Source organism: Cnephaeus nilssonii (assembly GCF_951640355.1).
Source record: "Cnephaeus nilssonii genome assembly, chromosome: 13".
In the NCBI taxonomy this organism is placed as follows: Eukaryota; Metazoa; Chordata; class Mammalia; order Chiroptera; family Vespertilionidae; genus Cnephaeus; species Cnephaeus nilssonii.
Window position 1 is genome coordinate 54,033,410 of NC_137084.1, and position 25,786 is coordinate 54,059,195.

The following is a 25,786-nucleotide window of genomic DNA, read 5'->3' on the forward strand; positions in this document are numbered from 1 at the left end:
AAGATAAGAAATAAAATGCCATTAAGCTACAGCAATATTTACCCAATAGGTTAATAATTCCTTCATTGTATGCTGCAAACAGTCTAATGGCATCTTTGAACAAGAGCATGAAGGCAGCATTTATTACTCCATTTGTAAGTTCATTACTATTAACCTGAGGGGAAAATTAGAAAAAAAAATTAGCTAATCTTATGTTTTAAATAACAATGACTTCCTTCAAATTAAAATACAGTGAATTCATGTATTTAGGTGTATTACAGAAAAAGACATTTATTTCTTGCAATCAGAGTTATAGCCAAAGAGTGCAAAAATATTAAATGAAAGAGTTTAGATTTTAGTAAAAGCCACAAGCAAACAAACATCATACAACATTAAATTAATTTTGAAATAAATAGTTGAAAACAAAAGTACCCTTTAACTCTTGAAATTCATGGCTATATCTCAAAAGTCTTTTATTGTAAGTTCATTTCAACATTAAATACTTCTAATTGCAAAATAAAGTCCTTACTAGGTGGATGTTCCCTTTGAGTCATGAAGGACTTACTGAATATTTTTAAACCAAAAGGTATTTATTTATTAAACTAGAGGCCTGGTGCATGAAATTCGTGCACGGGTGAGGTCCCTAGGCCTGGCTGGCGATCGAGGCCAACTGGGGCCCAGCCGATCAGGGCCGGGCCGGAGAGGAGGCGATGGTCTCTGGGCCGGGCACGGAAGGAACGAATGCCAGACGCCGACACCACCATTGCTGGCACCCCGCCACCACGCAGTTCCCCACCTCCCCGCCTTCTCCTTCCCTTGCCACCGTGGCAGGTGGGAGGCGGGCTGATCGGGGCCTGCCAGCCAGGGGGAGGAACGGGGCAGGGGAGGTTGGCCACTGGCCCCGATGAGGACCTGGACCTCGGCCCCTCTGGGAAAGGGGCCACATCCACCACTACCCACCCCTGGTTCCCCATCCCAGCCTGGAAGACATTGGGAGGGGGGACCGTGGGAGGTTAGCCAGCCAGGGGAAGTTGGCTGTGGGAGTGCACTGACCACCAGAGGGTCACCCTGGTGGTCAGTGCACGTCATAACAACCAGTTGTTCTAGTCGTTCCGGTTATTCTGATCGCTTAGGCATACACACACACACACACACACACACGTGTGTGTGTGTGTATAATATGCAAATTGACCATACCTCCAACACGCCCGCAAGCCACGCCCACAAGCCAATCAGAGCGAGCATGCAAATTAACCCAAACCAAGATGGCTACAGCCACAGAGAGCAAGGTTTCCTAGGTAACAGAGGAAGCCAAGCTTTCCACTTTCCCTTGCCAGGCCTAAGCCTCCACTCAAGCTACAAAGTTTCAATTATAGAAGGTAAATAAATTCAAACAAATGGCGGCAGATTGGAGCTCGAGAGAGCAGGCCAGGGTTGCCGCCGGCAACAGGGGAAGCAAAGCTTTCCGCACACCCTGGCCTGGCCCACCCGCTTAAGGCTACAAAGTTTCAATTATAACCCCAACAGAAATGGCTGCCGGCCGCAGAGGGAGCCCCAGGCTTGGCTCCGCTCCAGGCTACAAACTTTCAATTGTAGAAGGAAAATAAATTCCAGATACCAGGGCCTCTGCTTGGGTTGCCAGGGGGCGTGGCCGGCCTGCAAACCACCACAGGCCCCTCGCTCAGGCCGCCCAATCCCAAGGGAACCCCCACTTGATCCGGGACACCCTTCAGGGCAAACCAGCTGGCCCCCACCCCTGTACCAGGCCTCTATCCTATCTAATAAAAGAGTAATATGCAGATTGACCATCACTCCAACACACAATATAGCTGCCCCCATGTGGTCAAAGATCCTGCCCCCATGTGGACACAAGATGGCCACCACAAGATGGCCAGCAGGAGAGGGCAGTTGGGAGGCACCCGGCCTGCAAGGGAGGGCAGTTGAGAAGGACCAGGCCTGCAAGGGAGGGCAGTTAGAGGTGATCAACCCTGCAGGAGAGGGCAGTTAGGGGTGACCAGGCCGGCAGAGGAGGGAAGTTGGGGGCAAACAGGCTGGCAGCAGAGTGGTTAGGGGGTGATCAGGCTGGCAGGCAGAAGCGGTTAGGGGCAATCAGGAAGGCAGGCAGGCAAGTAGTTGGGAGCCAGTAGTCCTGGATTGTGAGAGGGATGTCCCATATTGGAGAGGGTACAGGCTGGGCTGAGGGACAACCCCCATCCGTGCACGAATTTCATGCACCGGGCCTCTAGTATATGTATGTATGTGTGTGTGTGTGTGTGTGTGTGTGTGTGTGTGTGTATATATATATAGATGGCTACTACAATCACCAAGGCACTGAGCTAAACTAGGTAGAAGATACTTTTAAATATACTAGAGGCCTGGTGCACGGATTCATGCACCGGTGGGGTCCCTCAGCCTGGTCTGTGCCCTCTTGCAATCCGGGACCCCTCAGGAGATGTCGGACTGCCGGTTTCGGCCCGATCCCCACAGGGGCTGGGCGCTGCGCCGCTCTGGCACATCCAGCCCCACTGCACTCGCCAGCCATGAGCCCAGTGCCTGGCGCCCGTCAGCTGAGCGGCACTCCCACTGTGGGAGCACACTGACCACCAAGGGGAAGCTCCTGCATTGAGCGCCTGCCCCCTGCTGGTCAGTGAGTGTCATAAAGACTGGTCGAACGGTTGCTTAGGGTTTTATGTATATAGACATACCTTTTCTTAATATAACAGATGAACTGATCTTCAAAATAGTTATGATAATATTAATTTTATCTCATTTGGTTACTGGGAGAATTATATGATACTAGGGGCCCGGTGCATGAAGATGCGTGCATGGGGGGGTGGGTCCCTCGGTCCGACCTGCACGCTCTCCAATCTGGGAGCCCTCAGGGGAGCCCTCTCCAATCCGGGAGTTTCTGTCTGTCTTTGCAATCATATGAGCGAATTGTCTGAGACCCCAACCCAGTTTGGTTTGTTGCTCACAGAATAATAGAGGCATTTTTTTTTCTTTGCTTCTCTGGTGGAGATTTCCTGGAAGTTTTAGGATATCTTCCCTTTAATTTTTCCTAGACACTCTGATTTTACTTACGTCTCTCACCTTTGCTTTCCCTCCACTGCAACAGTAACTTGCTCCAGGCTAACTTTGCTCTAGTGTCTAGGACAGTGATGGGCAACCTTTTGAGCTTGGTGTGTCAAACTTCTCCAAAAAACTGAGCATAACCCGGGTAGTGTGTCACTTTGAGGAAAAAACATTATTTCGCAAATGTTTCATCATCAGGAGCAGCAAATGTTTCATCCTCGGCATGCGGCCGCCTTAGCGGCCGCGTATCATCAGAAATGGCTACGCGTGTCAGTGCTGACACGCGTGTCATAGGTTCGCCATCACTGGTCTAGGAGATCCGTCTGCCACCAGAACTATGATTCCCAGCATTCCTGGTGCTCCCCGCGCTCTTGGTTTTCCCTTCCTGCTCTGTCTCCGTCCCATGGTCTCCCGCTCTGCCAAGTCCTCCAAGCCTCCAGTTCTCCCTCTCTGCTCTCTGTCTGGCGGCTTGGGGATCCAAGTTCCCCAAGCCGCTCCACTCTCCGCCAGTTCTCCCGCTCTGCTCTCCGCCAGGCGCCTGTGTATGCAAATTTAACCCATCATCTTTGTCGGGTTAATTTGCATACTCACTCCTGATTGGCTGGTGGGCGTCACGGAGGTGCAGTCAATTTACATTTTCTCTTTTATTATATAGAATACTGAGTATCAAGAGCCTAGTGCAGTACCTTACACATGAATAACCAATATTTATTATTATTGAATTATGCTATAACAAAAAAATCACTTATTTATCTATTAAGAATAATTTTATTTTTATCTCAAGGAATGAATCAAAAGGATAAGCCAAATTAACTTTTAAGCACTTTTTTAGATAACAAGGATATCTAGTATGTGAAAATTAGTTTGTTAAGTAGATATATAAAAGCATAAGCACAAAGTTAAATAGTAAGCAACAAATTGGTAAATATTTGCAGAATATCTAACAAGGCTGATTTCTATTATGGAAAGAGAATCCTAATAATAAAGCAGATAACAGATAATTCATATGACCAGTAATATGTGAAAAGAAGCTCACCTTTGCTTACTGGATAAATTAAGATATAATAATAAAATTAAACTACTGAACTATTCTTTTTTTGAGCACCAGACCAGCAGGTATCAAAATAATCAAAACCAATGTATTATTGGGTAAAAATTAAGAAAAACAGGCACCTGTTGACAAATGGCTCAACCCTTTCCGAGTGTAAATTGGAAATAATTTAAAAGTATAAATGTTTATGTCCTTTGAACCAAATTCTTTCTTTAGGCATTAACCCTACAAAAATAGGTTTTAAAATGTGTAGATATGCACATTATCTAACACACACACAAAATTTAGTGTCCCCTCTCTTCTCTGTATTCTCCCACGCCCCATTTATTTTCTGGATTAAAAAACAACAACAGAAAAACTCTATCAATAGGCATATCAGGTAAATTGTTACATACAATGAAGTACAATACTGACACTGAAGAGAGTAATTTATAAAGTGAAAACAAATTACACGGTTGGACCCTCTTCACTATCAAAACGAAAATATCATTCAGTAGTTACATCAATCTTCTATGTCTTCTAGTCTAGGGGTTAGAAAACTTTTTTTGTAAGGGCCTGTTTGTATTTTAGACTCTGTGGGCTATATAGTCTCTTAACACAGCTATCAAACTCTGTAATTACGTCGTGATAACAGCCACATACAACATGTAAACCAATAAGCCTGGCTGTTTTATAATAATATTATACTTTGCCAAATAGGATATTAGTATGAAAAATCAGAGTCTGTGAAAATAAAAACCTCAACCAATTATAACGTTTTTAAAATCTTAAGTTATAAAAGATTTGTGCAATCAACTTACATTAAAATCAAGAAGGGCATCCATTTGATTTTGAATAATAGGTACAGTTTTTAGGAGTTTTTCTGTGTTCATTGTCCTCATAACTCCATCAGCCCTGTTTTTTAAAAAAGAAACAATTGAGTTTGTTATTAAACCTACATTTCAAACTCCCATATGGTTCTCTAAACTGAGAACAGGTTGCTATAAAACATCACATATTTTTAAGTCATTACTGAACCTGAAATCTCAAGCATAAATCATAGAGAAAAAACAAAAACAGAAAGTATGTCTATCAAGATGCTCATTTAAAACTTAAAAAAAAAAGTAAAATAAGAGAATAAAAATCAAAGTTTACATCATACAGCCAGGTTTGTAATGTACTTTTTACATGAGGAAATCATCTGATTCTCACACCACTCATGTGTATACCAGTAAAGTGCAATTTTACTATTTTTTAAAAATTACAAATAAAATAATTGCCTCAAATCACTTATTAGTCAGGATTTAATGGAGTTAGCACTTAAACTCATCTATTTTATTCATTACTCAAATACCAATTGCTTGATATACAGAAAATTGTAACTAAAATCATTTTATTATAAAATAAGACAATTTTACCAAGTCATTCTAATCTGATCATTAAATAAGTGAATATTAAGAGGAATGTTTTAAATAAAATATTGTTAAGTAATTCCAAAAATATTCCTTTAAATATTTCTTTAGATATTTCTAAACATAAGAGAAATATTAGCAGTACCAAATAAACTAGAATTTTATAAAACTAGTACCAAAAACACTAGATAAAAAGTACAGAGACTAAGGTATACCACTAAGTGCTTATTATATATCAGGCTCCACATTAAGAACTTGATATGTTTTCCAAATCCTCACAAAAATCCTGTAGATAGATGGTCCTGCCCCATTTTATAGGTGGTGAAATTTTAGGTTGTGGGGTTATATGACAGTCTACGGTCAAAGAACTAATCAGTGGTAGGATCATTATATAAACCCCACTATATTAGACTTTAAAACAGTGCTTTTTGTAACCTTTTGGCAGAGTAACAAGGCACTTTCAAAAAGTGCGCAAGCTCTGTAATTTACAAATAAACCATACTTATAACCGCTGCTCCAACCCTGAGTTACTTCCTTCAATCACAACCCCAGAAACCAGAAAAAACAATTAAGTTATGAAAAGCAACAATAGTGCTTTGTGCTACACAACACTGGACTGCCTTAAGTAGGCAGCTACTGACTAGCTTTTTAGCCCAACAATTCTCCCCAATAAGGCTAGGTAACCTTTCAAATACTAAACTACATTGATTGGTACTAGCTGCTGGAGTTTGGAATAGGACACCATTCCCTCATTGTAACTCTTTTTTAATTGTCATCATACACTCATTTTATCAGTCATTATTTGGTCCCCTTTTAGTTCTCCCTCTCTCTTCTTGCTGAGGTCACTTTTTACTTCTAGTCACTTCCCCTCCATCACAAGAGACTTAAATTCTGCCTCAGTTTTTCTTAGTTAACTTCAGCATCTACATGGATAATAAATCCAACATCTTGATCTCAAAGTGCCTTAAAAGCAGTTCTTATTCCCATGGTCAGATCCTGAGTTTACTATCCCAAAAGCCACATCAACCATCCCCCACCACCAAATGAAAAAAACAAAAACAAAATTCAGATACCATATCCTATAATAATAACTTTTAAACCTCTAGCAACCTTGGTCAATTATCCCCCATGGCAAAAACTGTTTGACTTCATCATAAACTTCAATGCACAAACCCACTATCCACATTGTTCCCTTATTTTTACTTCCTTCATCTAGTTTAGAATTCCAAAGATTACTATTAATTCCTCTGTACTCTCTTCTTCCTTTGTAAGTCACCTGACAAATTCACAATCCTGGGTGAGCCAACATTTACCTCATCCATGACAGTGAGATGCAGCTGAGTCCTGGTAAAGAAAACCACAAAACTGAGCAAACTGATAAAACTATAACAAATATAATCAACTTCAAATGAGGACTTGGCATTGCCAGTAATTCTCTTAGTCTTCTCTTGAATTCCTCTCCTCAGTACTTATACTTCAAACTTCCTTCTCCCACCACTCCCTTCCTTGTATCCCACACCCAACACACAAACTCTCAGCACTTAACTCTCAAACTATTTCATTCAGAAATAGAAAATGACAATAAGAGATTGGCTGGTCATCTCGCCACCAAAACTACATTTATCTGGTCTATTCCTATTACAGTAGCAAAAGTATTTCTTTCTAGCAAATGTAAACACCATTCACATAGGTCCGCTGAATCCCACTTTGTCACATCCTTTAGTTGTCTTCTTTTCTAACACAGCACTGACTGCCCAACAGAACTATCTGCAGTGATGGAAATGTTCTGTATCTGCACCATTCAATATGGTAGCCACTAGCCACATGTGGCTACTCAGCATCTGTAATGTAGCTGATGCAACAAGGGAAATGATTTTTTATTTGATTTTAATCTATTTAAATTTAAATAGCCACATGTGGCAAGTAGCTAGCATACTGCACAATGTAGCTTATTACTCTTTTCTTTTATACTAGATCGTTCCCATGAACATGCAAGCAAAGTTTCTAGAATCACCATTCTTTAAACAGACACACACCACCACCACCACCACCACTAATCCCATGTTATTCCCTTGCAGTGTCAAGCATACTTCTCACAAGAGTGGCCACTTCCTCACATTTTGTTCATTATTCAATTCATTGCATTATGAGCCCCACTCCTACCATCCAGTTCAATTTCTCTAGTTTAAGTCATCTAGGAATTCCATATTGCTTCTCCAATGGGTACTTACCTAACATTATCTGACTAGACTTCTCAGCATCATTCAAGTTTTCCTCATTCTTATAATATTCTACTCTCTTAGCATCTCCTATATCATTCTCTCTTTGTTTTCTTCCTACCTCAGGATCACTTTCCAATCTCTTTTGTTGGCTCCTCATCTTTTATCCATCCTCTAAAATAGATGTTGTGTATCTCAAGGTTTTCTGGGCCTTCTTCTCTCATTCTGAACTTACGCCCCAGGTGAGCTGTCCTTCCCAAGACAGAAATTAGCAAAATGCCATTGACATATTTATATTCCCAGACTAGAACTCTCAAGTTCCAAGTTAGTATATTCAACTGCCTACTTGATATCTCAACTTGTACAAATCACTCAAAACTAGTATTTCCAAAACTAAATCCTTACCTTTTAGCACTATACCCTACCTTACACCACTCCCCAAAACCTCCCCTGTAAATAGAGCCATGTACCTTGTGACTTATGCCAGAAACTGTGGGAATATTTCTGACTCCTCCCTCTCTCAATAGCCTCCACATCATTTCTTCCCAGAGAACTTTAAATTTTTTAATTAAGAAGAATCTTAAGTTATCACGATTACATCAGACTTCAAAAAACTCAAATAATTTACAATCCCAAATGCTTGAACATGATTCAAATCAAATGTATGACAATTCATACTCCATGCAGAGCACAGGTTCTTACGACTTTTTAAATAGATTACAATTAAATTCAGATACTTGCTTCCCAAATATTAACAGCAATGGGTTAAAGCCTAATTATCCATGTCTTCATTCACATACAATACCTTGATTAATTTACACAATGTTTTGTTACTTTGAACTGTACTAATTTAGAAGTCAAGATAATTCAACATAAGTTAATACTACCAAATAGAACGTTAAACAAACAAATAAAAATGAAGAGTCCAATGTTTAACCAACTAAAAAGACAAATCTATGGGCAATTTATTGGATCTATTTTTCATTGAACCATTTAATGTACTGTTTACAAACTCATCTAGTCATCTTTTTGGAAACTATTAAACATCCACTATGTTTAGACACTCTGGAAAGTCCTAAATATATGAATACGGCACAACTACACTCTCATGGGTGTGAGCATGTCATATAACATTTAACAACAGAAATAAGGCTTCCTCAAAGAAATGTCGAAGTGAATTCTTGAAAAATAACTAAGAATTTGCCAGAATAACAAAAAAGGGCTTTATAAAAGGAGTACAGTTGACCTTTGAACAATGCAGGGGGGTTAGGGAACATAACTTGTACTTCAGTACTAGTGGGGACTGGTTCTAGGACACACATCCCCACCATGAATACCAAAATCCACAATGCTAAACTCCCTTATATAAGACCTAATTAAAATACAAGCAAAGGACTTGAACAGACACTTTTCCAAAGATATACAAATGGCCAATAGGACATAAAAAGACACTTAACATTATTACCCATCAGGAAAACGCGAACCAAAAAAAGCATAATGATATACTACTTTATACCCACTATTATGACTATAATAATAATAATAAAAAAATAACAAGTATTGACAAGAATGTGTGGAAATCGAATCCACATATATTGCTGGTAGGAACATAAAAACAGTTCAACTGCTTTAAAAACTAAACAAAACAGTTTGGCAGTTCCTCAAGTGTTATCATATAACCCAGCAATTCCACTCCTAGGTACATACCCAAGAGAACTGAAAAGAATCCACACAAAAACGATTCACCAATGCTCATAGCACCACTAATCCTAATAGCCAAAAAGTAGAAACCACTCAAACGTCCATCAGCTGATGAATAAACAAAATGTAGTATCATCCATACACTAGAATATGACTCAGCCATAAATAGAAGTACTGATCCATCCTAAAACAATGATGCTACAACTTGAATACATTATGCTAAGTCAAAGAAGCCAGACATAAAAAGCCACATATTACATGATTCCAGCAGGAAAAAAAAAAAAAAAGACATAGGAACCATAAAAACAACCAGTCAGAAATGAAAATACAGTAACTGAAATGAAAAATACACTATAAGGAATCAACACCAGATTAGATGAAGCACAGAAATGAATCAGTAATTTGGAAGTCAAGGTAGAAAAAACACCCAAACAGAGCTGCAAAAAGAAAAAAAGAATTTTTCTAAAATGAGGATTTTTTAATGGACCTATGGGACAATATCAAGTGTAACAGCTGCATCATAGATGTACCAGGAAGAGACGAGAAAGAGCAAGGGACTGAAAATCTATTTGAAGAAATAATGACTGAAAACTTTCCTAACCTAGTAAAAGAAAAAGACACACAAGTGCAAGGAAGCTCAACACAAGTTCAGGAAGCTGAGAGAGTCCTCCACAAGATGAACCCTAAGAGGCCCACACCAAGACACATCATACTTAAAATGCAAAATGTTAAAGACAAAGATAGAATCTTAAAAGCAACAAGAGAAAAGCAGCTAGTTACCTAAAAGGAAGTGCTGATCAGACTGTCAGCTGATTTCACAACAGAAACTTTGCAGGTAAAAAATATTCAAAGTGATGAAAACCAAGGACCCACAATCAAGATTACTCTATCCAGCATGGCTATCATTTAGAATCGAAGGTCAGATAAAAGAGCTTCCCTGACAAGAAAGAGCTAAAGGAGTTCATCACCATCAAACAAGCAATACAAGATATGTTAAAGGGACTTCTTTAAAGAAAAAGATAAAAAATATGAATAATAAAATGGCAATAACTACATGTCTATCAACAATTACTTTAAATGCAATGGATTAAATGCTCCAATCAAAAGACATATGGTGGCTGAAGGGATAAGAAAACAAGACCCTTACACATACTGTGTACAAGAGACTCATTTCAGATAGAAAGGTACACAGACTATAAGTAAAGAGATGGAAAAAGATATTTCATAAAAATGGAAATAAAAAGGAGCTGAGATAGTAATACTTGTATCATACAAAATAAGACTTTAAAACAAAGGCTACAAGAGACAAAGAAGGGCTCAGGAATTCCACTTCTGGGTATTTTTTTGAAGAAATCCAAAACACTAAATTGAAAAGACATATGCATCCATTTGTTCATTACAACATTATTTACAATAGCCAAAATATGGAAGCAACTTAAGAGTCCATCAACAAATGAATTTATGGATAAAGTAATATATTCCATTATATACAATGGAATATGATTCAGCCACAAAAAAAAAAAAAAAAGAATGAACTCTTGCCATTTGAAACAACATGGATGTACCTTGAGCGTATTGTGCTTAGTGAAATAAATTAGAGAAAGACAAATGCCAGATGATTTCACTTATATGTGAAATCCAAAAAAAATTTTTAAATCCTACCTAATAATAGACAAATATGCAAATTGACTGCACCCTCGCTACGCCCAAGCCATGCCCACCAGGCAAGCCACGCCCACCAACCAATCAGGACGAGTATGCAAGTTACCCCAACAAAGATGGCGGCTAATTTGCATATCAAGACAGCTTAGAAAGAAGCCAAGGGATGCTGAAGGGAGCAAAGCTGTGGAGAAGCAAGCAAGCCGGGGGGAGGAGAAGGGAGGAGCGGAGGCAGGGCCGGGGGAGAAGGAAGGAGAGCGGGGCGGGCTGGCGGAGAAGGCGGGCCGGGGGACAAGGGAGGAGCGGAGGCGGGGCCGGGGGAGAAGGAAGGAGAGCGGGGCGGGGCGGGGCGGGGTAGAGTGCAGCAGGAAACCCTATTGCAGGATTTTTCCTGCAACAGGAACGCTAGTAAATGAATAAGCAGAACGGAAACAGATTCATAGATATAGAGAACATTTTAATGATTGCCAGATCAGAGGGGTGTTATGAAGGGGTGGGTGAGTGAAAAAGATGAAGGGATTTAGAAGTATAAATTGGTAGTTAGAGAATAGCTATGGTGATGTAAGGTATAGCATAGGAAACATAAACTAGTTGTATCAGGGTGATCACTTTGTAAGTTATATAAATGGCTAATCACTGGGTTGTACACCTGTATTGTATGTCAACTGTAATTAAAAAATAAAAATTACTATTAAAAAATGTTATGTTTTCGAATTTGATAGTAGTGCTATTGGACAGCTTTGTAAATATATTAAAAACCACTGAATTGAAAATCCTAAATACAGCACATTTTATGTATGTAAATTCTATCTCAATAAAGCTGTTATAAAATTTAAAACTCCTAGTGCAAAAAGTACCTGTTGTACATCTTCAAGGAAATCTGAAGTTCAAATTTTTTAAACTGGCCTGATATTCCATAATTCATAGTCTAATATTTTTTATGATTTACATTTATAAATATTCAAATCTATTGGATGTCAAGAAAAAGAAAAGAAATGAAGCTTAACTCACCCTCTTTTCACTTTTGTGAAATCAAATGCAACTTGTCTGTATGAAACTGCTTTTTCATTTAGATATCTACTATACCGCCTAATAAATGTAGACATGTCATATCCTGTAAATAAAAAAATAAAAAAGGTTTTCATAAATTATTAAAATCCAAATTTGCTTAGAAAACCAACTCATTTCATCCAATGGCCATGTCTTGATATTCCAACTCAATTTTGTAATGTAAATTTAGTGACTAATGAAAAATATCACAAGAACTTCACATTTTTATGTCAGGTATGTCATATGTGGCTTTGAAAAAACCTTCCCCCCTAGAATTTCACTAAAATAATTCTGCTTCTGATCATCATTCCTATCTTTTACTTATTAGGAATTAGAAAAATATGTTCTACATTACTTGACAATCTCATAACTCAAATTTAATACCCTATGGAATCACAACCCACGCCTCAAATCATTAAGCACTTTTATAATTTTCATACCTAAGAAATTATTAGTTGTTTAATTATTTAGAACAACCATTGCCCTTGTATGCCAACCTTATTAAAAACTACAGAAAATAAGTGTATATGGTACAATGACAGAAATGTCAATATGCAAGTTTTAAGGCACAACAAAAACCCAATTTTATGTTTTCAATAAAACTTTCTAAATGAATACCTAAATCATTCTAAAGTTTTGTTTCGTTACAATCATGAGATATGAAAACTTCAGCAACATAAAATCTAATCAATGTTACAAAAGGAAAAAAATCTGGTATTGTAATTATTGCCTGATTCAAAGAAGTCTATAAATTTTTGCTCCTCACTGAAAAGAGGTCCATTTTATTTTGGTTCACCTGCATCTAATGAACTTAATTTTACTTGATGATCTCTGCTACTTCAAAAGGACAATACCAAAACAAACGAAAAGAAAGTGTAAAGTGACAGGATTTAACATCATCACCAGTTCATTTATTCAGCAAATATTTTTTTAAGGCCTACTAAGTGCAAGTGAAGAAAAATTAGTGAATAAAATAGAAAAAACTCCCACTGTCTTCATAATTTCTCAAAGCACTAGTATATTTGATAAGGTGTTTCACATTCACATTCCTCAGCTCTTTAGTTCACACTGTTCCCTCTAGTTTATTCTATCCTGTCTACTGGGGGAAATACCTCTCATCCTTCAAGTCTCAATCTCTGAAATTTTCCCTAAACTCTTTGTACTCCCACATTATTCCTAATCCAAATACAGCTCAAAACTATTAGATGCCCACAGTATATATCTAACTCACAAGAAGCTTATTTATATTTATATACATCTAGCGTAACACCCAGTATATATTTAATAAAACATACAAGACTCCACCCAACAAAATGCATCAGCAATCAAAATTACTTTTCAAAAACACCACTGAATTATATGCTTTTAATTATTGTTTCAGTCTTATTTTTATAATCTCTTTAGAAAATGAGCTTTCAATCAAAGGCCTAAAAACTGTTCTCTACATGAAAGGAATGAAAGTCTTAAATCCTTATCCCTGGGTTGGCCAGTGTGGCTCAGTGGTTGAGCATTGTCCCATGAACCAGGAGGTCACATTTCGATTCCCGGTCAGGACACATGCCTGGGTTGTGGGCCTGAACCCCAGTAGGGGGCATGGAGGAGGCAGTCTATAGATGATTCTCTCTCTTCATTGATGTTTCTATCTCTCTCTTCCTCTCCCTTCCTCTCTGTGAAATCAATAAAAACATATTAAAAACACACCTATCACTAGCAGTATTTAAGAAAATGGCTAATAAGACACAAAAAAACTCAGTTGGACATATGCATATACTCTACTCTAGAGTAGTAATTTGCATATTATTTTCTGCAGACTCTTAGTTCAAATAAACTAAATAAGGGGAGAAGCAGAAATAAAAAGATGAGCCAGCCCTAGCTAATTTGTCTCAGCAGATAGAGCATCGGCCAGGAGACTAAAGGTTGGAGGGTTTGATTCTGGTCAAGGGCACGAACCTTGGTTGCAGGTTCCAACCCTGGCCCCAGCCAAAAGTAAACAAGTACTAACTGGACAGTCCCTAACCAAAAAACAGCTAGTCACTAAATTCTATTGAAGTTTCTCCCCACAAGAGCCACAATTCAGGTTCTCGTTAACTCTCCCCTAGATGACTGGAATGATGGCCAGAACAGTCTTGATGTCTTCAAGACTTTATCCACACTAATCCAACCTGCACTGAGCTATGATGCTTTCTTTATTACACACATTTCCTCTACCCTCAGCCCTCAACTCAAAAAACTTTGATGGTTTCTCATTGCATTACAAAATCCCAACTCTATCAAATCCTTCTGTGCCTAATTTTGGCCCCAAACAGCTTCTTGAGGGCTATCTGCCACTATATATTCTCCAATACATCAACCACACATTCTATTCACAATCACCTGTTCTATAAATGTCAAATACCCCATGTGCTTTCACATCCGTGTATATCTATGTACTTTGTGTAAGCCAACTCTTCCATCCATTTTTCAAAACCCAGCACAAATCTCACCTTCTCTAAAGACATTTTCCAGGTAGAGCCTTACTGTTGGATATTCCCAAGTCATTTGGTATATCTTTTATGAGGTTCTTCCTAGAGTTGGCATTCTATAATGCTAATGAACTAGTTCTGGAACTAAGTACAACAAATCCTATTAAGACAGAATGTGCCCTGCTGGTGTTGCTCAGTGGTTGAGCATCGACCTATAAACCAGAAGGTCATGGTTCAATTCCTGGTCAGGACACATGTCCAGATTTTGGGAGGGCATGCAGAAGGCAGCTGATCAATCAATCTCATCATTGATGTTTCTATCTCTCCCTTTCCTTTCCTCTCTGAAATCAACAAAAACATATATTTTTAAAGACAAAATGTGCATGGAAGGCTACAAGATTACAGCAATTTCAAGTCACTAAATTAAAAGTAAAATAAGATAAAATAACAAGATATAACAATGAGCAATTCATCTGAATAAAACACTGCTTACCTTTGCTACTAAATGTATAATATTTCCGACTACATTTTTTGGAATAAAACATAAAACAATAACATTAACAATCAAAGCAGACATGTACATAGTGTTTCTTGCTGACAAGCACTGTTTTAAGCACTTTGCATTTATTAACTAGGCTAAGCCTCATGGCAAATCTAATAGCATAAGTGCTATCATTATTTCTTATTTTACAGACCCAGAGAGGAGAAGTAACTTGCTCAAGTTCATATATCAAGTATGTGTACCGATGGATTGCAAACCTAGGCAGTTCAGTTCCAGAATCCATGCTCTCAAACTATTACCCTATACTGTTTTGCAAAGAACTTTGGGCATCAACTTGTAAAGTCAATCTTAAGCTTCACATTAAAATACAGTGGGTTTTTTTGTGGGTTTTTTCTGCTACAACTACTAAAATAAGGTTCCTCTACAGCACATGTTCTAAAAGACAAAAGAGTTCAACTCTGAAGAAATCATCACACAGGAGCACTCTATAAGTAAGTTGTCTTTACCTTGTAATCCACTTTTATCCAAAAAATTGCTTAAGTTAAACAATGTGTTTCTTGAAGCCAAATACTGAATAAAACGCTGGAAAAACAAAAACAAATAATTATGTCAAATTATTTGTTATACTGCCATCTAACAAACTCTAATTTGAGAATCAGGGAGAAAAGTGGTTAACACATTCCATTAATCTTACCTAGTTTAAATTTATCATCCTCAGACTTCCTATTAACTAGTTAGCAAACCTAAAAACACATATTTTTCACTGGCATATAGGAATTTGTTAAGGACTAATGCCACAGCTATTTAAGCCAAAATAAAAAAAAATAAAAAAACAGGCACTTTTAAATCGAAATCTGTAATTTTGTCCTTTTTTCCAGCATATTTGGACTACAGCTAATCATACTCAGGAGGCATCTAACTTTTTAAAAAAACAAAAATACTTATAATCATACAAAAGAACAATATTACAGATACCCTCTTACCCACTGTCCAGATTAAAAACATTAAAATATTCATTTTAGAGCATCTTATAGAGTCAAAAATTACAGTCTATTGAAGACACACACCTTTAATCCCATTCCCACTCTCTCCCTCTTCAGAGGCAATCACTTTTCTGAATAGTTTATGTCACTCCCACGTTTTTATAATTTTACTACATATATAAGTATCTAGAAACTCTACATAATTTTGTTTTCTATTTTAAATTTATAGAAATATCATACTGACTTCTTTTCTAATATGCTTTGTAACAACTTTCCTCTAAGAATTATTCATTTAATTTATGTAGATCTAGCTCATTCATTTTAAATGTTCTAGAATTTCAATGAACTACTATAATATTATGTATTAATTTCTCTATGGATACTATAATTCTTGCCAATTTCACTATTATTAACAACTAGAGGCCCAGTGCACTAGATTCGTGCACTCGGGGGGTCCCTCAGCCCAGCCTGTGCCCTCTCACAGTCCAAGAGCCCTCGGGGGATGTCCGACTGACGGCTTAGGCCCACTCCCCAGTTGGATATCCTTAGCTCCCACCACCGCCTCTGAGCTCGCCAGCCATGAGCCTGGCTTCTGGCTGAGCGGTGCTCCCCCTGCATCAAGCGTCTGCCCCCTGGTGGTCAGTGCGTGTCATAGCGACTGGTCGTTCCACTGTTCGGTCGATTTGCATATTGGCCTTTTATTATATAGGATGTTTAATTGACATCTTTGTACTTGGTTTCCATGTGCAAGTGTATAACAGTTTCTCATGATATATAGTTAGGGATGAATTGTTGGGTCAGCATGTATGTAAAAGTTCACATTCTCTAAATGATCTCCAAAGTGCTTACCATAGAACACTATCTTAACTTCCCATTACATACAACCTCAAAAAAAGAGAGCTAAAGCAACTTTCAATTTCACTTCTCCTTAGGATTTCCTTTCTTCTTTTTAAAGTACGCAGAGGGGGTTACCATCAATTAGGATGTATTCCACTGCTGTCAATTCAATCATGTTGATCTGAGATCACCCTAAACAAACCAATCAAAGACTCACCTTTCATCACTTATCCTAAAATAACCTGTTCAAATGGCAATATTAGACTCTGATTTTCATAAGTTTTGATAATTCTTTTTTGTGATGACCTGTCCTATGCATTGTACGACATTTAGAAGCATCCCTGTCCTCTCTCCATTAGGTGCCAGTTGCATTCCTTCCAGTTGTGACAAATGTCCCCTGGGTGGGGGGAATCATTCTCCTCCTTTGCCCTAGTTGAGAACCACTGGCATTCCCAACACCACAGCACAGTAATATCCTATGCATACTCTCTCAACAGTCTAACAACAACTGCCACTGTGAAAACTTGAGGGTTGCATATACTAGCACAAAAAATGAACAGAGCACTGAATTTGTCTTGGCTGCTTAAGGGAAACTACACATGAGTTTATCTAGAGTAAAAACCATATTGAAATGCTATCTTTCTCTTCCTGTCAGTCAATTGTAAGGAAATACAGTAAATGCCTTTATCAAGGTTTTGCTTCTAGTATTATCTATCTCATTTACAGCCTCTTTATCTGGCTTTGCAGTTGGTTATACGTGTAGCTTTTTCCTTTTAAAGAATAAACTACAGTTGACCCTTGAACAATGTAGGGGTTGGAGTGCCAACCCCCAGAGCAGTCAAAAAAAAAATACACCATAACTTTTGACTCCCCCAAAACTTAACTACTATTAGCCGACTACTATTAGCCTACTGTTGACTGGAAGTCTTACCAATAACAATAAAACACATATTTGTATGTTATAGGTATTAGATACTATATTCTTACAATACAGTAAACTAGAGAAAAGAAAATGTTATTAAAAGTCTTAAGGAAAATACATTTACAGTATTTACTGGGAAAAAATCCACATATAAGCAGACCCATGAAATATAAGTCCATGTTGTTCAAAAGTCGACTATATATATATATATATATATATATATATATATACACACACACACACACACACACACACACACACATATACATACATACATACATCATATCCTAATATATAAAAAGCCAGGGGCGTCATGACCAAAACAACCGGACGGATGACTGAACAGCAGGCTGTGTGGGGCGACCAGGCTGGCAGGGGAAGGGCAGTTGGGTGTGACCAGGCTGGCGGGGGGGGGGGGCAGTTGGGGGCAACCAGGCTGGCAGGGGGGCACTAAGAGGCGATAGGCAGGCGTGGGGGGCAGTTAGGGGTGACCAGGCTGGTGAGGGGGCAATTAGGGGTGATCAGGTCGGCAGGTAGAGGCAGTTAGGGGTGATCAGGCTGGCAGAGGGGGCAGTTGGGGGCGACCAGGCTGGCAGGGGGGCAGTAAGGGGTAACCATGCCGGCAGAGGGGGGCAGTTGGGGGCGACCAGGCCGGCAGAGGGGGGCAGTTGGGAATGACCAGGCTGGCGGGGGGGGGGGGGGGGGGGGGCACTAAGAGGTGACCAGGCAGGCATGGGGGCAGTTAGGGGCAACCAGGCCAGCGGGTGGGGGGGCAGTTAGGGGCGATCAGGCCGGCAGGCAGAGGCAGTTAGGGGTGATCAGCCTGGCAAGGGGGACAGTTAGGGGCAATCAGGCAGGCAGGCAGGTGAGCAGTTAGGAGCCAGTGGTCCCAGATTGTGAGAGGGATGTCTGACTGCTGGTCTAAACCGACAGTTGGACATCCTCTAAGGGGTTCCAGATTGAACCCCACCCCACCCCCCTGTGCATGAATTTCATGCACCGGGCCTCTAGTGTGTGTGTGTGTGTGTGTGTGTGTGTGTGTGTGTGTGTGTGTGTGTGTGTGTGTGTATATATATATATATATATATATATATATTTTAAAAGTTAAAAGTACATATAAACCTGATATTCTTTCGATTAAATGATCATGATATTAAGTAAACACATTACTGATAAATTACCCTAGTTAAGATAAAAATGTTTCAAGTTACATTGAAATGAATATATCCAAGCATTTCTACTGACTCTGTATACTGGGTATAATGAATTAGAAAGCAAGTGAGTAACATATAGGAATATATGTCCTAAAGATGGTCATGCCTATTGACTAAGTATTAATTTTCAATTAACACTTCTGGAAATAGTGATTAAAACTTAAAAATTACCAATAAAAGCAGTCAATGTGTGTTAAAACAGTGAATAATAAAATTGAAATTTTCTAGCAAAGGGAACAGTTAAGAAAATCATGGAGTATATGATCAACTATGTAATAACTAAAGATAAATACAAAGAACATAGAACATGGTGATGCTTATGATACAATATTTTTAAAAAGCTAAAACAATATTTCATCTAGATACAGATATAAAAATACTTTCGGACAAGGACCAAAATAAACAAGCAAACAAAACACACCAAAATGTGCAAATGGATCTGTTGCAATGATAAAGTTGTAGGTAAATTCCTGTTTTAATTCTGAATTTTAATGAAGCTCTATTGGTATATGTCACAGATGACAGAAAAGTCTCATGACTGAAAAGCTCAAAATAATGAGTAAAGTGATGGATGCAGAAAGTCTATGAACCAAGAGGTCATGGTTTGATTCCCAGTCAGGGCACATGCCCAGTATGGGGCGTGCAGGAGGCAGCCAATCAATGATTCTCTCTCATCATTGATGTTTCTATTTCTCTCCCTTCCTCTCTGAAATCAATAAAAATATTTTTTCAAAAAAAAGAAAGTCATTGTGCTCATAAGTCTAAATACCAATGACTAAAGCCCCTCCCCATCTCTATGGAAGCTATTTCCCAGTGGGCAGCATTTTTCTAAGGTACATACCAATGTAGACTGTCTAGTTCCATGCAAATTTTTTTAACACAATTTTAAATGTTACTTTTAACAGAATTTAGAAGTTAAGTATACTGGGCTGAGAAAGTCATTTAAGGTAAGAACTCAAAAATGAGTTCCTAGACTTGCATAGAAAAAAAAATGATTCTCTCCAAACATTAAACTGAAAAAGCTTGTGCATCTTATTTGTTCCCCTTTCGGGTAAAAGAGACTTCAGATACACATCTTGCCTCTGCTGAAGAAGGCATTCTTCAATCAGTCCTTCTAAGCAAAAGGCCATCACACCCATGAATTAGGCAAAGTGCTTCCACAAACACTATATGAGATAAGACAAATCTGATTGGTCTGCAGTAAAAAAGCAACTGGATATAGACAAACATACAGTCCATGTACAAGGCCTGCAAAGACTAGTGCTATTTACAGAACCCATTTCTAGACATTAATCTTTGCTTCTTGATCCCATTATTGAAGCCCTCTGTGCTTTGATCCACTTTCTGCTTTCTCGCTTGCAAGCCATCTTTGCCCAAATCATACAATTATTTTTTCCTTAGGCACCTTGCCCTTTCTACCTATAGTACTCAATTGTTGAAGCCATTCCTGAAGTTTCAGGGGGAGAAAATGAACAATCAGTCCACACACCAGTATGCTTGTTAACCAAAAATTCTGCTTACCTCATTTCCATATACCATCAAATGATGAGTTGTAATCAGAGATTTGAAGACCACTACCCAACTACTGTTAGTAGTTCTTTCAAATAAACTGTCTGCCAACTGTGGGATGTTCACATTCATCTCATTTGTGCACTGAATTAAGTCTGCAATAAAAAGAAAAAAGATTAATTTATTCTCTGGCTTTAGTTTATTGTTAATGCCAGATTTGCATGCTAACAGATGAAAGATCTAACAGAGTGGAGCAACAATAGGTGGTTTGGAAAAGTTGTGAAAAACCTCTCAGAAGAACTAAGACCACTATAATCTACCTGAGAAGTAAACAGGGTATGATTAGAATCACATAAATAATCAATACCAGAAAGTAAATCAAACTCCCCCAGAGAGTAATTCACCCTCAAGTATTTTATTTATCTCAAAGTCTTGAGGAACTTTCACAGTTCTTTTAACTACTGATAAACCTTCAGAGTTACTATTATTCATCCCTACCTTTAAAAAAACTTTTAAAGAAATCATATATGTGGAAGTATTAACAAGCTGAAGGTCCTAGAATACTGTGTTTGAACTAACAGAAAGATAACAGATATGTTGTATGGTCTCTGAGAGTAGAATGATTCTCATTCTTTTCTCCCTTCCATTATACTGAGTTATCTCAAATATCAGTTGATAGCAACTAGCTAACACTGACAAAACTGAAAAATGGACTTAAGTTTCTTATTGCAATAAATTTCCAAATAAAATGATCCAGGAATTATACTAAATATTACCCTGAAAAAGTTAAAACAATAAAAGTTCTAATTTTATATTTCAAACTAGAAAACATTACTATAAAATAGTCTAGTAAACAATTTTTCTAGCACCAAAACGAAAAAACAAAACAAAAAAAATGCTCTTTAAGACCACAAAGTTTCACCTCCAATTTGCATAAGAGATTATTATTGACAAATTCAACAAAGGAGAAAATACAAAATATGATCCAATTTATAGAATAAAGAGGAAGACCAAGAAATGAGTTGTTTTACTAGTTGTAACTACCATAAAGGGGGGAAAAATTGAAGTCATTCATTAGCAGTTTGCCCATTTTTAATCTTTAGTGCATAATGATTTAAGTATGAATTCAAGTGACCTAACTTGGCCTTGATTGTTAGCAAGAAATATCAATGTAACTAAGACCAATTATCTACTTATAATCTTTCAAAAACGTTTGTTCTAACAGGTCCAATTATTATACAAAGTAACATTTGATAAGCAAATACATTTTAGATAAGCAGTTACCCTGGCCAACAATGCTTAAAGAACAAAGCACAACAGTCAAACAGAGTGCCATGGAACAGAAGCATGACAAGGCTTTCACAATTCAGACTACTGCAATCAAATTAAATAGCACATTCAACCTGCTGTGTATGGTTCAGCTCCTGCTAGTAAGAAATAGAATATGATCTCTGCCTTCTCTGAATCTTCTTGAATAGTACTTTATACCTGTCTTATGGCACTGAAAATATATTGTACTTGCCTTATTTCCAAAGTTAAGTTTTCTTTGCCTCTCAAAATATAATCTACTTAAGGGCAAGGCCTACCTAACTCTTGCTTGTGAATTCTTTAAAACGTTAAGCACAGTTGTCAAGTTCTGAACCTAATTACAAGAAGTTATATTCCTAGCCTTTTTCCAGTGTTTATCTTTACATAATCTAATTTCCTATATCCTTACAGAAATTGTCTTGATAATCCATTCAGTTCTTAAAAATAATAGTTAATTCCTCATGGTCACATCAACAGTCATTTTACTCTTCAGAATCTTATTTTAATAGTTTTCTTTCTTTTTTTAAAAAAATATTTTTATTGATTTCAAAGAGGAAGGGAGAGGAAGAGAGAGAGAAACATCAATGATGAGAGAGAATCATTGACTGGCTGCTTCCTGCACGCCCCACCCTGGAGATGGAGCCTGCAAACCCAGGCATGTGCCCTGACCAGGAATCGAACCGTGACCTCTTGGTTCATACGTCGACGCTCAACAACTGAGCCACGCCAGCCGGGCTTATTTTATTAGTTTTCAAAATTAAACCTGTCACAAAATTTCTTGTCACAATACTGCCCCAAATGTACTCCTACCTCTCTCTGTGTATGTATATACACTCCCTAAACTCCATCAGTACCAAGCCTCCTAAACCTCCACCAATTCCACTTTCTCTTCTTCACCCCACTATCACTGACAAAGCCAGAGTCCAAATCTTACCTATTTCTTAACTAGAATGTACCACTTCTCCTGGAAGCATTCAAAAATTGGCGAAATTATAATGCTCACTGAGGGGCACTAGCCAGTTTGGCTCAGTGGACAGAGCGTTGTGCAGGTATCTCAGTTGCAGGCTCCTGGCCCTGGTCAGGGACATGCGGGAGGCAGCCAATTGATGTGTCTCTTTCACCTTGGTGTTTCTCTCTATCTCTCCTTCTCCCTTCCACTCTCTAAAAACAAAATAAATCAAGGGAAAAAATATCCTCGGGTGAGGATTAAATAAGTAAATAATTAAGTAAATAAAAACAACGCTCACTGAGGGGTTTTATTGGCAAATATTAAGAGTGAAGGAAACTGTTCTGCAATGTACAGTTAGCACTCCACAATTAAAAACCTACCTCACCCCACTGAGAAATATTGGACTGATCTTCTTTTTTTAATATATTTTATTGATTTTTTACAGAGAGGAAGGGAGAGGGATAGAGAGTTAGAAACATCCATGAGAGAGAAACATCGATCAGCTGCCTCCTGCACACCTCCTACTGGGGATGTACCTGCAACCAAGGTATATGCCCTTGACCAGAATCGAACCCAGGACCCTTCAGTCCAAAGGCTGACGCTCTATCCACTGAGCCAAACCGGTCAGGGCTGGAATGATCTTTACTTTTAGTGACAACTGATTTGGGGACTCACCCACCCCACACACAATACTGATCTACAACAGAACACTGACTGTCACGGCTTAATTTCAATGATTTCCTCAAGGATAACATACATTTCATCCTTGTCAATATCCTCTTTGAATATGTTTCCAACACAAACACACTTTACAGTTTTCTGTGATGTACTTTGCTGTTTTACACCCAAATCATTCCACTCTTGCTCATTCTTCAGAATGAATGTACCCTTCCCCTCTGTGAGGTCTTCCCCTTCCACAGACTAAGGCCTCCACTCAGTCGTTAAAGCTGGCACTTAATTCTACACTATAGAATTACTCTGCACTATAATTATTTACTTCTAAATAATTCTCTTCTACTAGATTAAGAAAACTGAAAAGGAGCCTGCAAACATTTTTGTTAGCAATTTCCATGCTATTCATCACAGAGGTAAGTAAACTGCTACATTAGTCAGATAGAGCCTGATCTTAAATAAAGCCAAATATATATATATTTCAGTTTCAACTACAGTATATTAGAATACATATAATCTATGTTACATTTCCTTTGTGATCAGCTCTCCCCTAGCATCACTCTGCTGTCTCCTTTGCAATGCCTCCCATAAGCCAAGTACTCTTACCTCAGGTGCCCAGCACTGCTGTTCCTTCTGCCTAGGATACTCTTTTCCCAGATATCTATACTCTTTGCCCCCTCACTTTAATTCTTATAGATCTTTGCACGAGTGTCACTTTATTAGATGAACATCTCTGAATATTTATAAAAAAATAACAAAGCCTCAGGATATTCCTCTACCTCCAAACCCTCACTATACCCTATAACTTATTTACTCTGCTTTATTTCTCTCCAAAGCACTTATTATCTCCTAACTCATCCTAATTTATTTAAAGGCTTTCTATACCAGTTAAAATATAAATTCCATGTGGACAGAGCTCTGTTTTCCTCTCTGCTATATCCCCAAAGGCCTAAAATAGTGCCTCGTGTACAGTGACCTCTCTTACTTTTTGAATAAATCATTTAAGTTTTTAGTATGCCTACAGAGAATCCTAGCATGAATTTTTTCTTAAAAAAAAAAAAAGCATCCAAGTGTTAATTTTTACACAGACTAAACCAATACTATCTGCACAACCTGCTCTTCTCAAATGATTGGAAAAAAAAACAAACTGAGCCCATTACATGTGAAAATTTCAAGTTAAGGAAGATATAACAAATAAAGATTTTTATTATAATGTTTATGAAAACAACTAAAGGACGATGCACAAAATTCATGCACTGGGGGAGTGGGGGGGATGTCACTCAGCCTGGCCTGTGTCCTCTCGCAATCCGGGACCTCTCGAGGAATGTCAGGCCTAAACCAGCAGTCATACATCCCACTTGCAATCCAGGGATGTTGCGTGCACGAGTGACCATACTTTTCATACAGGTGAAAGGCATCTTGCTGTTGTATGAGCAGCTACATTTTCTTGCACTGATTATAAAAAGTAGTACATAACATGATCCTTCTGAGGCAGTAGTACCATTTTCCCCATCTTATGGGTGGAAAAACTGAAGCAGAGAGAAGTTAAGTAATTGGCTTTGTCACACAGTTATAAGTGTCAGAATCAGGGCTGACCACAAAATGTGCAAGCCAGAGTCCATGTATGTATGTCATCACTGCATCATCCTGTTTTTTCAGTGTTAGAGTAGCCTTGCCAGGTTTTAATTTTTAAATCTTAGAGACTGTTCCCAATATATAGGGTAGGATCCCTAGGCCTGGCCACCGATCAGGGCCATCTGTGGGGCAACTGGTGGGTGGGGTGATCACCCCCCCCCTGCCCCCAGCACCCGCCTTGGCTGGCAGCCTGGCGCCACCCACTGGCCGGCCCTGCCTCCTGATAGCCACCACCGCCGGTCGCCTCCCTGCGTTGAGTGTCTGCTCCCCGGTGGTCAGTGCGCGTCATAGTGACCGATCGTTCCGCCGGTAGGTCCATTTGCATATTAGTTTTATTATATAGGATGTTTTAGAAATGGCCACATAAAAGTTAAATAATTTTAGACACTAAAATATAACAATCTATATATATAAAAGCCTAAGCGACCATTATGACCGAATGACCAGAACGACCGGAGCAACACGTTGACCAGTCGCTATGAAGTGGACTGACTACCAGGAGGCAGACGGTCAATGCAGGAGCTGCCCCCTGGTAGTCAGTGCACTCCCAGAGGGGGAGCACCACTCAGCCAGAATCTGGGCTCATGGCTGGTGAGCACAGCTGCGGCAACGGTGGGAGCCTCTCCTGACTCGGAGGCAGTGCTACCGAGTGGTGGTGGCCAGGATGAGTG

The 25,786-nt window shown here is 38.7% G+C and overlaps 1 protein-coding gene across 13 annotated transcripts in view; it reads right to left on the bottom strand.

Moving 5' to 3' along the window:
• The window catches only part of PICALM (phosphatidylinositol binding clathrin assembly protein), a 112,991-nt gene that overhangs the window by 59,451 nt on the left and 27,754 nt on the right, over positions 1-25,786 (bottom strand). For all 13 annotated transcript variants that reach the window (XM_079789390.1, XM_079789389.1, XM_079789388.1 and 10 more), the window contains exons 2-6: positions 20,564-20,706; positions 15,593-15,668; positions 12,084-12,186; positions 4,903-4,996; positions 43-154 (exon numbers count right to left, since the gene is read on the bottom strand). In XM_079789390.1, the coding sequence (XP_079645516.1) occupies positions 43-154; positions 4,903-4,996; positions 12,084-12,186; positions 15,593-15,668; positions 20,564-20,706 (528 nt within the window). The remainder of the gene's footprint in view (positions 1-42; positions 155-4,902; positions 4,997-12,083; positions 12,187-15,592; positions 15,669-20,563; positions 20,707-25,786) is intronic.